We start from the raw sequence: 16,448 nt of genomic DNA, 5'->3' as shown, positions 1-16,448 counted from the left end.
CAATTTTACTGCACTGTGTTTACTTTTCCAGTTAAATATGTGTAAACCGATTATATAACTCACTAATAACCTAGTGATATAAAAGCCTGATCAAGATTTGTTTAAAACAAATGTAATCCAATCCTGTTTTTACAGTGCCTTGATCTTGCAGTATGTGAATAGGGTACATACAGTATGCTCCACAGTGAAGTCATACATTCTTGGTTTTTAAGCAGGTGCATCAAACACACAATAATCACGCTTTACAGAAAGCCTAGTTTTTGGAGTTGGTTTAATCTGGCATGAAACTATCCATATGTACCAGCAATAATCAGAGCTGTGACCATTCTGATTGAATTATAATATCTGATATGTTAATTATTTACTGCCTTGAATATTGACACATTAAGAATGTACTTTTCTCTCTAAAACTCTGACTACTTTAAAATAAGTGATAGGTTTACTTATAAAAATATAGTTATTCACACTTGCCTATCCCATTTGTGTGTTGGGTATTGTTAGATGTGGTTGGAGTTGTCATATCTCCTGTGGGAACATAAACAACGTGTAGAAAAGTATCACCATTAGGCTAAAAAGGTGGCCAGCTGTTTAATAATTTTAATGATCTTGTGCAGACCTCATTCCACTGATTATCTGTAGTCATGTTAAAAAGGGTTTCAATGAATCAATCTGGGGGAAACATCAGAGGGAGTCATTTTGAGTGTTTACATGAATTAAAATGCACCACCATCTGTCTTGAAGATGTCTGCATTTCTATTCATTGCTATGTGTTGCCCTTCTATTGTAGCCTTGTTGTGGTCTAGGGGCAGGATCAGGAGCAGGGTCTCATCCCACTGTCAAGCAGCTAGCTGTTTAAACCCTGTTCACCCCCCTTGTTTCCTCCTCTCACTGTCAAGCAGCTAGCCATTTCAACCCTGTTCACCCCCCTTGTTTCCTCCTCTTAGTCACGCCACCTCTGCAACTGTGTTCTATCTGTGGACAAGTGAAGCTCACTACCCAGACTTAGAGCTCTTGCAACTTCAGACTCCCTTCAGCTGAGGACTGCTCTCCACTGAGATAGGAGGGGGGGGGCGTTCTGACACAGTGGTATGTTCAGTGACAAGCACAATCAGATACTGATATGTTCAGTCATAAGCACAATCAGACACTGGTATGTTCAGTCATAATCACAATCAGACACTGGTATGTTCAGTTACAAGCACAATCACACACTGGTATGTTCAGTCACAAGCACAATCACACACTCCCTTTCCCTCAGTTTCTCCTCTGGGGGTAAATAAAGTTCATTCCCCAGCCTTGGAGGTCAGACAGTGCTGGCACCTCAGCGAGGATGGCTCTCCACTGAAACTGAGGAGAGCTCTTCACTCAAGCCTATTTCTTCCATTCTGAGGATAAACGAAGCTCGTGCTCTCGTTTTGGAGCTGAAAGTGCTGGCCCCACTTGCCTGTCTCATTTGTCTGTTGGGTCTTGATAGATGTGGTTGGAGTTGTCATATCTCCTGTGGGAACATAAGCAACAACGTGTAGAAAAGTATCACCATTAGGCTAAAAAGGTAGCCAGCTGTTTAATAATTTTAATAATTCAGATCAATATTAATGTGATGATGATGTGTTCTCTTTAATGCTGTCAATAGTGGAGATTTCAATACCGCCCCTATAAAATATAATCCTCATCTTGTGGGGACTGTACTTCATGGTGAGTCCTGTCAAAACGGTTTCATTTGAAGAACAATAGTTAACATGTCATCAAGCAGACAAACATTAAAGGAGATTCAGTTCCATCTTCTACCCCCATACCACCTTTAGAATATATCATAGACTATTTAATGATGGTCTTTTCAGTGCAGTACAGTAAATATTGAAACAAGTAAATACATTAAAAAAATTGTAAATTACAGTAATGAGTAATATGAAAAGGCTTATTATGTTTTTTTTTTTTTTAAGATTGCTGTGCTATTTTGCTTACTAGACCATTTGGCCCATTTTTTTTTTTTAAATCTTTACAATTGTAGTATAGCCCCACCTGGGACATTTCGTGTTTAATCTTTCTCATAATTACTGTAAATTACTGTAAAGAAGTCACACAAACCCCATTACAGATGTTGTTTTTCACCGTCCCCTCATCTGATGATTGAAAGATGGAGGCTGTATGTGCCAGAGTTTAGATCAATTGAGTTGACCCCACTGTGTCACAAAGTATTCAGCTCAGTCCTTACCTGTCACATGAAGGTAGACTGGGCGACTGCGTTTGCTGTTTGTCGAGTTTACAAGCTTCTCTTTTCCATAGATACAGGTGTAGTTTCCAGTATCATTTCTCGTAACATTTTTAATGGAAAACGTGACACCTGGTACGTCTTTGGGAATGGCTCGTGAATCGACAAGGCTTCCATTTTTATATAGATGGAAAAAATCCTCTTTTCCTGCTGCATCTCTGAGTTCAGCTAGTATCATACATTTAAATGATACATCCATTCCTTCCATTTGGTTGTGTTTGTCCAGCTGAAGTAGGAGCTGATAGCGAGACTCTGAAAATACATTTTAACTTGTTAAAAACATGCCTTCAGAATGAACCTAAATATATGCAATAACAAACAGTAGAGGTTTACTAATCCAAATTCTGTTCAGATTAGTGATCTGATTGTAATTTGTACCATATTAGAAACATCTTATCACGTCCTATGTTTGATATTTTTTGTTATAGTTGATAATAAATCAGTAATAACCATTTGAATAAAACATTCAGAGACAGCTATTTTATACATTCTCACATAATTATAAGATTTAACTTTCTTCAGCTGATATCAGTAAGCATTTAATTACCATAGCATGATTCAGATTAGTGGGAGTCTAGTGTATGGGAAATTTATTATATTATATTATAAATAATTAAATTAATATATAAATTTATTATAAATTTATATATTAATTAAATTATTTTTAATACAATTTCAGGATTTTTTATTTTAAATCATCAAGTGACTGAAGAAGTAGTCTATTATTTATATCTGCTACACATTTGGAAAATAACATCAGTTGAATGATTTAGGGTCTAAAAGTAGTTAGTAAAGAACAAAGCTAAGTATTTTCAAATGTGTTTCTGTTATTTTTTTTATATTAAAATCAGTTAATGTATTTTACAAAAATTCAGGTGTTTCCTCGTTGTTTGGTGCTGTACTTACCTTGTACACTGAGATAAACTGAAGAACCATGGCTGATGTTTTTCACGTCTCCAGGATTCTCATTTCCATACATGCAGGTATAGTCTCCAGCGTCATTCTTTTTGATGTCTTGTTTTATAAATGTGACAGCTCCCATTCCTCTGATCTCTGGCAGTGAGCTGATCTTTTCTCTGTTTTTATATAAATGGAACCAATTCATCTCCTTGTTCTCTGGTTGTTCTTCATGCACAGCTGATATTAAACATTTGAATTCAACCTTCTCCCTTTCCACTACAGAAGCTTTCCCAATTTGAATTATTGCTGTGCGAACTGGCTCTATAAAAATGAAATAACAAAAATATATTTACAAAATACCACGAAAGAGAACAATCTGTTAAACAAATAGGAAGATATAGTTAGATACAGGGCAGCAGTGTGGAGTAGTGGTTAGGGCTCTGGACTCTTGACCGGTGGGTCGTGGGTTCAATCCCCAGTGGGGGACACTGCTGTTGTACCCTTGAGCAAGGTACTTTACCTAGATTGCTCCAGTAAAAACCCAACTGTATAAATGGGTAATTGTATGTAAAATAATGTAATGTCTGTATAATGTGAAATAATGTATAATGTGATATCTTGTAACAATTGTAAGTCGCCCTGGATAAGGGCGTCTGCTAAGAAATAAATAATAATATGGACATATGGACACTTAGTGAAGTGTGTATTTAACCACTAATTACAACTGTAGCATATCAACTGTATTTATATTATACTGTAGGTGGTAAGTAATAATACTAATAATATCAAGCACTAGAAATACAGCTTTGTAAAACATGTATCCTGAGGCATAACATGAAACCACACAGCTTTCCACGAGCAGTATCCCTAGAAATGGTAATAAACTATAATGCCTCGGTAATTATCAACACCTCAATAACATGTTAATAGATGTTTCATATACACTGTGTTTGTTCTTTCAGAAATAATGGTGCTGAAAACACTTCAGAGTAAACGACCTTGTGAATTTCACCCTAAATGTTATTCGTTTCAAGCATTAAATAGGCTTATGGCAGCAGTGTGGAGTAATGGTTATGGCTCTGGACCCTTGACCGGAGGGACATGGGTTCAATCACAGGTGGGGGGCACTGCAGCTGTACCCTTGAGCAAGGTACTTTACCTAGATTGCTCCAGTAAAACCCAACTGTATAAATAGGTAATTGTTTGTAAAAATAATGTGTAAAAAATAATGTAATTGAATGTAAAAATAATGTGATATCTGGTAACAATTGTAAGTTGCCCTGGATAAGGGCATCTGCTTAGAAATAAAAAATAAATCAATCATTATATCTTATTGTGTCAGAGACACACATACCTGTCGAAACCAGCAGCACGTCTCCAAGTGCAAAAACTGAAAAACAAATTAACCATTTTACAAATAAGAAAATGAACAAGTTAAATTTACTGACATAAAAAAGTTATCAAATAAATAATACTTACATATCATGACAACGTTTATATTCCAAGGCATATTAGAATGCTGTTAACTTAATCTCTGAAGCTAACACTGTACAGTTCCTCACATGTACAGTTCCTCAAATGTAGTTCCCTGAATATAACAGTGCACACTATGAGACTATAATACAGCAATGGAAACACATGCGCAATAGAAATGTGTGTTTTCGTTATGCATGTATATTTCTGGCATAATCAGACGAATACCAATGTGGCAACAGACGATCAAGAGAGATAAACAAATAGTTTGAGTCCTTCACACTCTCTCATTGGCATCATCTAAACACGACAACTAAAAATATTGTTCCTGTCTTAATAAAAGGCTGTGAAACTATTCCATTGCACACACTGTAAGCCCACACATGTGGCAATCAATGTATAACATGTAGGCCTGTATTTACACAATGTGAGGGTGATTGCTCTTAAATCAAGGAACTGATGTAATTGAAACCTTTTTTATATTTGACTATTTTTAAGTCTAAGTGACACTGCATACAATGCACAGTTCACAGCCTACCTCTGTAAAGCACTTTGTGATGGTGGTCCACTATGAAATGCGCTATATAAAGATATTATTATTATTATTACCCAATTGTAAACGTGAACGAAGGGCAGGTTTTCTTGTTTTGAAATCAACACGTTAATGAATGGGTTTATTGAATACCTGCTGATAAATACTTCTTAAACGCAATTCCGAGTACGAGTATCTGATACATGCCACCTCCCGAACACTCAAATGTGCACGCCACAAAAACCAACATGAAAATCAAGATAACTGTAAAGCCACAAATCCAGTCAAATTCTAACCACCATAGGGAATGAAGTGCAGACACTGCTATCTCAATGCTGAGCACTGTAGCTGTAGCTAGTACAGTTTTCCCTCCAGATCTGCTGGAAAATAACATTATAATTAAGATTGTACATTGAACATATTAACATTTTAACCCCTCTTATCTTTTAAATACTATTGAAAGAGTTTTTAAAGATTTAAAGAGACAATGTAACAAAGTGTTCATGTTTGAAAGGACGCCACTCTACCCTCTACCAATGTCAATATACTAATGGTTGAATATTGGAGTTTAAAAAAGAAATGATGTTGAAATCACATGGCCACTAGGGGCTGTAGAGCAGCAGAATCCAACTTTGTGACTCTCCACAAGATTAGCCCTTAGCGGTCCATTTATTCAGCGTGTCTCAGGCGTGTCAGGTCCAATTTATTTTTACACGCGCAGTTTATTTTAGACGCACTTTTTAAAAGTATTTTTTTTCACAGTAAAACAGGTTTAAAAGGCACTGCATATCAACAGGACACTCAGTACTGCATCTCCAGCCCCGCCCCACCCCTTGTTCGCTGTATTTTTCACATACATCTACATAGTAGTGCATACCGATAAATACCGGGCTATCTGTATTCATGAGATACGCCCCTTTTTTTCGGCTTCTATCGGCTCCTAATGGTCTCACTCGACCATTTAATGGTTTTCTCGGCTTTTTCCGGAGAAATAACGACTAGAGACCTGTTTTTTATGTCTTTTTGATGATGTCGGACAGGGTCTGACATTGGACCGGAAAGGGAAAATTGCAATGTCGAATCAGGTCCGACATAGGACCGCAAAAGGTTAGACACAGTTTGATGCTTGGTTGTATGTATTTTTAACAAATGCGCTCTACAGAAGCTACTGTGTATGTTTCTAGAAGGAATGCAAACATCATTAGATCAAAAGTAGGTTGCTATTTTTCTTTCGTATTTTTGTAATCTAATCTAATCTAAATTTTTGTAATGTAATGTTTCTGTACCATCCTTTGGGGTATAGTTAACCTTACACTAGTGGATCTTACTGATCATTGCAATGTATTTAAAGTTGCACGATTGGATCGTATTGGTCCTTGTAATACATTTAAATTCACATGACTGGATATATTCATTGTGTTCTGAGTAAGTTCTAAATTGAGATACAGTATGCGATATATTTGACTGATTGGATACCATTTCATGTTTTGCATCAATGAAAGAGTTTTAAAGGCATTCAATTTGTCAACTCCATTTTTTTTGTTGTTTTTTTTGTTTTTGTTTAATGAAACTCACGAGTAGCACATTCTGATCTGGTCCTGAGTGCTGGTCCTCTCTGGCATTTTACATTAACATACTCGTACAAACAATTCTGCAGGTGAAAAACAGTGTTAGAGGCTGACAGGACAAGTAGGAATAATACTAATGAGACAACTTAGATCAAAATATTTATTATGCACAACAAAATAAACATAACCAAAAGAAAAACCCTTTTATTCTACATAATAAAGAGTGTGTTTGACTAATGAAGCTAACAGTAAACCTGCAATGTTAGCAGCACTCTGCAGCTCTGTGCTGTAAGTTCAGTGTGCAAGATGGCAATCATAATACATCTCTGACATTGTTGTGTGAATTATGAATCACCCTGCAGTGTATCAAGTTCATGCTCCCTCTTGTCACAATGCTAATTTCCTGTTCCCACAACTCATCACTCATTCAGAGCACCAGCTTTGTTACAAGCGGGAGCCTGATCTGGATACACTTTGATGATTTTAAGAGAAATGATCTTCTCCTGATAAACACTCCTGAGAAATGTATTTCCATAAGGTGTGAAAAAAACATGAATAAATTGAAGAAGGTATGACAAATAGATACAGCAAAAGCAAAGTATTGCGTTTCTTGTAAACATTGCAGTGTGTTCAGTAACACTTTAAACAATCAGCAATGTTGAATTCAGAAACTCAGAAACTAAATGTCATGCAGCCTTACAATAAGCTTGTACATGCTACCAGAGAACACAATATAGCAACACTTTTACTTTGCTTTCACAAAGTGGTGCTTTTTGTAGATCTCTCCTTTTCCTCGCAGGATATTTCTTTGTAACTTGTGAGCTGTTTGTGTCGTATTACAAGATGTGTTACACCTGCACTGCAGATCAAAGGACAGCGTTGAAGGATGGGCTGGTTTATTGTCCATTGGTGTCTGTAAGAGAGCAACATTTTATTAGGTACAAATAGCCTTTAGAACCATCTTCAGCAAACCCAGCTAATTGCTGTTTGTCTGGACTAACTCATTTGCACTAGAAGACAGCCGTCAAGATCATAGAAAGTGTCAATATTACTACAAAAGAAGGATTTTGTCACTATATATATATATATATATATATATATATATATATATATATATATATATATATATATATATATATATATACACACATACATACAGTTTATTTGCGTAAAAACATTCATTTAACCAAAATTAAAAACACAAGTGTAACTTTATAATTGCTGATTGGAGAGCAGCTTTAGAGTCCTGACCATTACTTATCCTTGACCATTACATTGCCCACCATTACTAAGAACTGTTTTGTAACTTTGTGGAAACATTCTTTAATATATATATATATATATATATATATATATATATATATATATATATATATATATATATATATATATATTGTGGTGTATCGGACTGGCCAAATCTGGCGTGCACCCTTGAAAATAGTACCCAGACACAATAACTTGCAGTTCAAATGCTTTTTGTTACAAACTTTTAAACAAAACTAACACAAATCAAAAGTGTAAAAAAAACCCAATACTCTTCTTCAAAATAAACCCAATATAACAAAACAGCACCCAAGCACAGCATTCCTGGTGCACTCTTTCTTTCTTTCTTTCTTTCTTTCTTTCTTTCTTTTCCTCTCCCAGCACTCACCTACACAACCCACTACAAACATTAATTCCCTTGATCTTTTATAGGATGTGACAAGGGGTAATTGTGAATCATTCAATCACCCACCACCTGGCCACATTCCACACTTTTCAATGAAACAATCACACAATTAAACAATCTTCATTACCACACACACACACACACACACATATGTGCACCCATGTGCAGAGCCTGTATCTGTCACTATATATATATATATATATATATATATATATATATATATATATATATATATATATGCACTATAGTCGTCCAGTATGACTTCATGCTGTGTGTATATATGAAAGATTTGTGATCAATCAGGCAATTATATTTAATCCATAAGGGAAGCTTCCTTACCATCCCCATGGTGCTTCCTCTGTCTGCTCCTGAAGTCTTCCCCCACAAAAACTGAGAGCACAAGAAGGATCCCCAGGGATAGGAAGATTCTGATGTCATTCCCCAGCCCGTACGACTCTGCATTGAGGAGAAAACAGAATCAGTGGTTGGTTATACAGGCTGTGTGGGGACACAAGACAGGGATTATGAAGTTTTACTGTGAGCCAAACTAGACCCACCTGAGCTTCTCATCTATATGTTAACATATGACAAAATGTTATATAATTCAATAAACAAATTATATAATTCACTAATAACCTATTAACATAAAAGCACGATCAAGATGTGTTGAAAACAAATGTAATCCAATCCTGTTTTTACAATGCCTTAATCTTGCAGTATGTTAATAGGGTACATACAGTATGCTCCACAGTGAAATCATACATTCTTGGTTTTTGAGCAGGTACACCAAAAACACAATAATCACGTTTTCCAGAAAGCCTAGTTTTCGGACTTGGTTAAATCTGACATTAAATGTTCCATATGTAACAGCAATAATCGCAGCTGTGACCATTCTGATTCAATTATAATTTCTGGTGCAGTATATAAATCAATTAGTGCTTTGTTGCAAAGTGTCAAGTGGTATATTTTAATCCAGGGGTCTGATGACCAAACAGAAAACAAATAGGAGCAGGGCCGGCCTTAGGGCAAGGTGGTGGCCTAGGGCCTCACATACGTCACAAATTATATGACGTTTTCAGAGTCGAAACAGTCTCGCGACTATTACGTCGGCCCCTCGCAAGTACGAGTCGGGTCATTGTAAAAGGAAAATAAAAAAATCTAAAGAAATTCAAGTCAAGCGGCAATAAGGAATTCTGCTGCCATATCTAGACAAACCGTCAAATAAAAATCTGCTCTATAAAGTAAATTAATCCGATTCAGACTCTTTACAATAATAATCTTCAAAATATTGATTTCTGCTTACCAATGTAACATTACCACATTTGCACTTTCTGACTGATAAAGTGGACATGTTTCCTCATGTGAGTGTACTTGATTATAAGAAATTTATTTTTAAAAAATCAGCATCTAAGTGTTAGCTGTCTGATAGGCTAATCAATAGCCTGTCCGTCTTTACATTCCATTGAAGAATACCAAGACAAGGCACAGAACAGTGCAGCATTGTCTTTTAAAGTTTTACTGGAGGCTTTTCTTAAAGTGAGTAGGCTACTTTTAATCAATTAATGAATTCAAGAGTATTATCAAAGTGAGACGGACCACCACACCAGCGGTCTGAATAGGTATCTAGGTATTAAATGTTTGGAAGTACACTTGTAAATGCAGAGTGGTATAAAATAAAGCTGCTTCTTGGCTATAATATTCAGAAAAAAGTCATGATGGGCATATTGTTTTAGTGTAATTTACACAGCAAAAATTAAAGAGCACTCAAAACTGCAGCTGAATGTGCAGTATCCAAATGTGAAATGTTACAAGTGGATTTGATAAGTAGATCGGTCAAATATAATTTTAGATTTATATAAAAAGGATAATGTTTGCAAACAGTTTTTATTTCACTTAAGTGACAGCACACGTGCAGTATGGCTTGCCTACTTGATTACTGAAGATGAGCAGTAGCCTATGGTTTGATTGACATAATGTGTGGGTTTTTTTTTTTTTTTTTTTTAATTGGGATTTTTTTTGGGGGTGGGGGGCACCTTCTAGGACCCCCTCTTAGGGCCCCACACAGACTAAGACCGGCCCTGAATAGGACACAGCAATGTGCATTGCACAGGGATATGAAAGGTGGCAGTCCCATAAATAATAACAATGTCCAACACCACACACAAACACGGTCACCTCTCCCAGTGAGTGCTGCAGTGTGGGTGGTGAAAGTACAATTTGTGAACAGTTAGTGCTCTGTTGTCTGGGTTTTGTGTTGGCCATGGGCGACAGCTCAAGATCGTGTTAGCTGTCTAGTCTAACAAACAAGACAAACAGTAGACTTTAGACAGACTGACAAAACGAACAAAAACACTTGGTCCGTTCGGTCAATAGCATAACCATTACATCCCCTATTCATACCGTCAACCATGACCCCTTGGTTAACTAGCACATCCGCTCCTCCAATCCGCGTAGTAGTAGTGTACCGTAACTCCGACCCCTTTCTAGATGTCCGACTTCCACCAAACCCTGGGAATGAATTGTCGGGCCAACTAGTCCAAGGTACTCTGTTCCCTTTACACAGCTCGGAGGGGGGATCTAACACCAAGAATCATTCAATCTCTGTCACATGCCTTTATTATTAACAACTTAAGAACTTACTTTCTAAAACTTGAACTTTGAAATAAGTGATTTTATTAAGTTCATGGAAATTTATAAAAACAGAGTTATTCACACTTGCCTATCCCATTTGTGTGTTGGGTCTTGATAGATGTGTTTGGAGTTGTCATATCTCCTGTGGGAACATAAACAACGTGTAGCAAATTATCACCATTGGGCTAAAAAAAAGTTGCCAGCTGTTAAATAATTTTAATAATTCAGACCAACATTAATTTGATGATAATGTGTTCTTTGCAATGATGTGCAGACCTCATTCCACTGATTAGCTCTATTCATGTTAAAAAGGGTTACAATGAGTCAATCTGGGGGAAGCATCAGAGGGAGTCATTTTGAGTGGCAGTATTTGAATCCACGGCTGTTCTCCTGTCCGCAGTTCTATCTACTTCCATCTACTTGTATTTTAATTGTGAAAGAGTATGGTTCAGGTCAGTTCTACTGGGTTAATATTAGCGTACTGTACTTCATGGTGAGTCCTGTCAGAATGGTTTAATTTGAAGAAACTACCCCTACTGTATAAGGGCATTTCGTATGCAGACAGGCTAAAAGAATTGAATCTATTCAGTCTTGAACAAAAAAGACTACGCGGCGATCTGATTCAAACATTCAAAATACTAAAAGGTATAGACAATGTCGACCCAGGGGACTTTTTTGACCTGAAAAAAGAAACAAAGAACAGGGGTCACAAATGGAGATTAGATAAAGGAGCATTCAGAACAGAAAATAGGAGGCACTTTTTACACAGATAATTGTGAGGGTCTGGAAACAACTCCCCAGTAATGTTGTTGAAGCTGACATCCTGGGACCCTTCAAGAAGCTGCTTGATGAGATTCTGGGATCAATAAGCTACTAATTACCAAACAATCAAGATGGGCTGAATGGCCTCCTCTAGTTTGTAAACTTTCTTATGTTCTTATTGTAATTGTGAAATAGACAGTTTTAATTATTTTGTCCAAACCTTTAATTTAAATCAGAAAACTGAATTCAAAACAAAACAAACACAGACTTGTCTGTCAGTTTCTGTTGGGATGGAGTTGTCATATATTCTGTGGGAATATAAACAACAACAATTAGAAACTAAAGCTGAGGTGGTAGTTTCTCTAATAAATAATTCAGACCAACAATTATTAAACCTAGGGATTGTGAGACAGCTATTTTATACATTCTACATAATTATAAGATTTAACTTTCTTCAGCTGATATCAGTAAGCATTTAATTAGCATAGCATGATTCAGATTAGTGGGAGTCTAGTGTATAGGAAATTTAATTTAAATATTTTTAATACAATTTCAGGATTTTTTATTTTAAATCACCAAGTGACTGAAGGGGTAGTATATTATTTATATACGCTAAACATTTGGAAAATAACATCAGTTGAATGATTTAGGGTCTAAAAGTAGTTAGTAAAGAACAAAGCTAAGTATTTTCAAATGTGTTTCTGTTATTTTTTATATTAAAATCAGTTAATGTATTTTACAAAAATTCATGTGTTTCTTCATTGTTTGGTGCTGTACTTACCATGTACACTGAGATAAACTGAAGAACCATGGCTGATTGTTTTTCACATCTCCGGGATTCTTATTTCCATACATGCAGGTATAGTTTCCAGTGTCATTCTTTCTGATGTCTTGTTTTATAAATGTGACAGCTCCCATTCCTCCAGGCTCTGGCAGTGAGCTGATTTTCTCTCTGTTTTTATATAAATGGAACCAATTCCTCTCCTTGTTCTCTGGTTGTTCTTCATGCACAGCTGATATTACACATTTGAATTTAACCTTCTTCCCTTCCACTACAGATGCTTTCCCAATTTGAATTATTGCTGTGCGAACTGGCTCTATAAAAATGAAATAAAAAAAATGTAACGAATACAATGAAAGAGAACAATTTGTTTAGCAAGTAGGAAGATGTGGACATATGGACACTTATTGAAGTGTGTGTTTAACCACCAATTACAACTGTAGCACATCAACTTCATTTATATTATACTATAGGTGGTAAGTAATAATACTAATAATATCAAGCAGTAGAAATACAGTTTTGTAAAACATGTACCCTGAGGCATAACATGAAACCACACAGCTTTCCACAAGCAGTATCACTAGAAATGGTAATAAACTATATTACCTTGATAATAATCATCAACACCTTAATAACATGAGTGGAGGGAATTTATATTTTCTAAATATTTGTATATCTAACATTTAATGCTTAATCTGCAGGGAGCATTTGCGTTGATAGTATAAGTTTGCATTTGCAGGTTTCTAGCTGAGCAAATGTCAGATGGAACATTTGTGGTTTTCCTAACAGAAGTGAACCAGACATCTCCATCCTGACACAGACTCAGGAGGCGCAATAAGATGTCTGGCCAGATAGCCAGAAGTGACATGTGCCTAGTTTAGATACAAAGAGAGGTGGGAGTAAGTTTGTATGTGCGGGTAAGGTGTGAGCTAACAGGGTGATCACCTCAACGACTGGATATTGAACAAGAAGATGGGAGGCCCATGATGTTTGTGTATAAATAAATGTGTTTTTATTAATTAAGTATTTGCTTATAAGTTTTCATTTTATTCCATATATAGAATATTGCTTCGGCTTAGGACTCAGGGCGCAGTTCCGCTTAAATGTCTTTCTACTTCTGCAAAATCGTGGCATGCTCCAGCAGCAAAAGGTTAGACAACAGAAACTATAATAGAGAACAAGGCCTAAACCGCAAGAATACGTGCAGGAATGAACATACAATGACAAAAACTATGAAAAACGACTCCTTTTAAGGAAAGTCTCTGTTCATCCTATATGACGTCAATGTACATATAAATCTCTCTGTATTCGGCTGATAGTCAAGTCAGAATTGTGTTCTGAATGCATTTGCTGGCTTCCTTTGCGCATCGTATTAAAGATTATAAGACCACTGTTCCAAGCTTCCTGTGTCGAATTCTTACAAAAAAACCCACTACACATGTTAACAGATGTTTCATATACACTTGAACATTCAGTGCATACACATCTGTTAGAAACATGCAGTTTTCAGGATATTAAATAAGACCATTTGATTTCTGAAAATGCCACTTTTCTGGGTTTAATATTATTATTTTTTTGAAAACTGTACTTTAGTTTTGAAAGCTGAATTACTTACAAAATACAAATTACAGTTTATTAACAGCACAGATTGATAAAGAAATCAACTGTTTTCGGTAATAAAGTGACAATAGTGAGCATGTTAACTAAATGTGTATTGTTAATTCTCAACTCACGATTTCAAGCATAGCTGTTTCAATGAAGGTATTATAAAAGTGATCTGTACAATTAAGCAGAAATGTAAGCAGGAAAAAGGTTTAGATAGATTTTTGTATTCTTTTGTGTTATGGTTATGTGCATTCATGTTACGAAGGATAAAGAAATGTAAACAATGGTATAGATGTCGAGGTCTTCAGAACACATGAAATGAACCGACATGAAATGTTTGCCAGCTCTTCAGATGAATGTGTTGTGCTGCTGTAGTGTTGACCGATGCAGTTGCTGAAACTGCTTTTAAAATGTGCCCAGAGGTATATGAGGTATATATTTGTTAAATAATCCAAGACAAAGTTTCATTTAATCTGTCTCTTTTTAAAACTGGTTAAACTAGGGCCACTGAAAATACAGATTTATCATTTTGACAATACAAGAAAAAGCTACCTTCGTAAATATTAATACATTTTTCATTCATTTTATAAACACATGTTTATGGCATGTAGTTATTTGAAAATGACCCTAGGTAAAGCATTTTGGAATAGTAACGGTGATGTTATTTGGAAGAAAAACACAAGGGTGCAATTTACAAAGCCCTTTACTATAAAATATCATGGGCACCACTTCTTTCTAAAAAGAGAGACAACCATTCATGGTAGAAAACTAGAAATAAACAAAATAAGAATATCTAAGAATTCCTGAGTTGATTATTTCATGTTGAGTAACTTCATAGTGTGTGTTTATTCTAACAAGAATAATGGTGCTGAAGACACCAGAGTAAATGTATTTGTGAATTTCACTCTAAATGTTATTCATTTCTATTGTAATCAAGCATTAAACCATTGTATCTTATTATGCAAAGTGTCAGAGACACACATACCTGTCAAAACCAGCAGCAGGTCTCCAAGTGCAAAAACTGAAAAATCATTTTACAAATAAGAAAATTAACATGTCACATTTACTGACAAAGAAAGGTTAAAGAAATACTTACATAGCATGACAAATTTAACATTCAAGGCATATTAGAATGCTGTTCACTTAATCTCTGAAATAAACACTGTACAGTTCCTCAATTGGTAACACAACTAAATGTAACAGTGCACACTATGAGATTATAATACAGTAATGGAAACTCATGCGCAATATAAATGTGTGTTTCCGTTACGCAAGTATATTTCTGGCATAATCAGATGAATACCAATGTGGCAACAGACAATCAAGAGTGATAAACAAATAGTTTGAGCCTTTTACACTCTCTCATTGGTGTCATCTAAACACTGCAACTAAAAATATTGCTCATGCACACACTGAATATTTTTCATGTCTTAATAAAAAGCGTGCAACTATTTCACAGCACACACTGTAAGCCTACACATGTGCAATCACTGTATAACAGGATCAGAAAACTCAGATACACAATATCTAGCGCATAATATACACTGATAATTGAAGGCGGTTTTGAAGTGGCATCAGTTGGTTCGCCAGTACTGCAGTAAAAATGTCAGCATCCCGGATCAGAGGAAAATAATCTTCCAATCAGCTTTTAAAACAAGCAATGCAGAAGTTCATTCTCATTGATTGGTACCCAATTGTAAACGTGAGTGAAGGGCAGGTTTTCTTGTTTTGAAATCAACCCGTTAATGAATGGGTTTATTGAATACCTGCTGATAAATACTTCTTAAAAGCAATTCCGAGTAGGAGTATCAGCACAGCCCTAGAAATGAATAGGGATGGAAGTCTTCACCAGGAGGCCTGTTGCCCGGAATGAGTTCCAGGAGGTCAGCCAAAGACAGCTGATATCCACCATGGAGCGGAATATTATCACACAGTGACTTGTGTTATAGGGTTAGGGTTAGGCAGCACACAGTGCCTTGTGTTATAGGGTTAGGGTTAGGGTTAGGAAGCAACGGTGTGTAAACAGGATCAGTAAACTTAGATACTGATATCCTCATCAAGAGGGCAGCATTTTCACACAGTGCCTTGTATTATGAAGGGCGTGTTTCTTTCTGAGCGGACCTGATGGAAAAACTGCCACCTCCCAAACGCTCAAATGTGCACACCACAAAAAACAACATTAAAATCCAAATAACTGTAAAGCTACAAATCCAGTCAAGTTTGAATCACCATAGGGAGTTAAGTCAGTAGAGACT

The 16,448-nt window shown here is 36.0% G+C and overlaps 1 protein-coding gene across 2 annotated transcripts; it reads right to left on the bottom strand.

Annotated features, from left to right (window-relative positions):
- Positions 1-472: 472 nt before the first annotated feature.
- LOC117965777 (uncharacterized) lies at positions 473-15,370 on the bottom strand. 2 transcript variants are annotated; one of them, XM_059016619.1, is made up of 5 exons: positions 4,652-5,057; positions 4,527-4,562; positions 3,179-3,493; positions 2,216-2,524; positions 473-1,498 (listed from the first exon to the last, which is right to left on the bottom strand). In XM_059016619.1, exons 1-5 carry the CDS (start codon positions 4,680-4,682, stop codon positions 1,362-1,364), a joined length of 828 nt encoding a protein of 275 aa, XP_058872602.1. In that variant the 5' UTR covers positions 4,683-5,057; the 3' UTR covers positions 473-1,361. The 2 variants fall into 2 exon arrangements, 1 of the variants encoding a protein (XP_058872602.1); XR_009320149.1 differs by lacking the exons at positions 3,179-3,493; positions 4,527-4,562; positions 4,652-5,057 and adding exons at positions 12,589-12,904; positions 15,290-15,370.
- Positions 15,371-16,448: the final 1,078 nt, after the last annotated feature.

The sequence above is a fragment of the Acipenser ruthenus genome, chromosome 53, assembly GCF_902713425.1.
Source record: "Acipenser ruthenus chromosome 53, fAciRut3.2 maternal haplotype, whole genome shotgun sequence".
In the NCBI taxonomy this organism is placed as follows: domain Eukaryota; kingdom Metazoa; phylum Chordata; class Actinopteri; order Acipenseriformes; family Acipenseridae; genus Acipenser; species Acipenser ruthenus.
The sequence above is the reverse complement of the archived record's forward strand: the minus strand, read 5'-3'. Positions and strand labels throughout refer to the sequence as shown.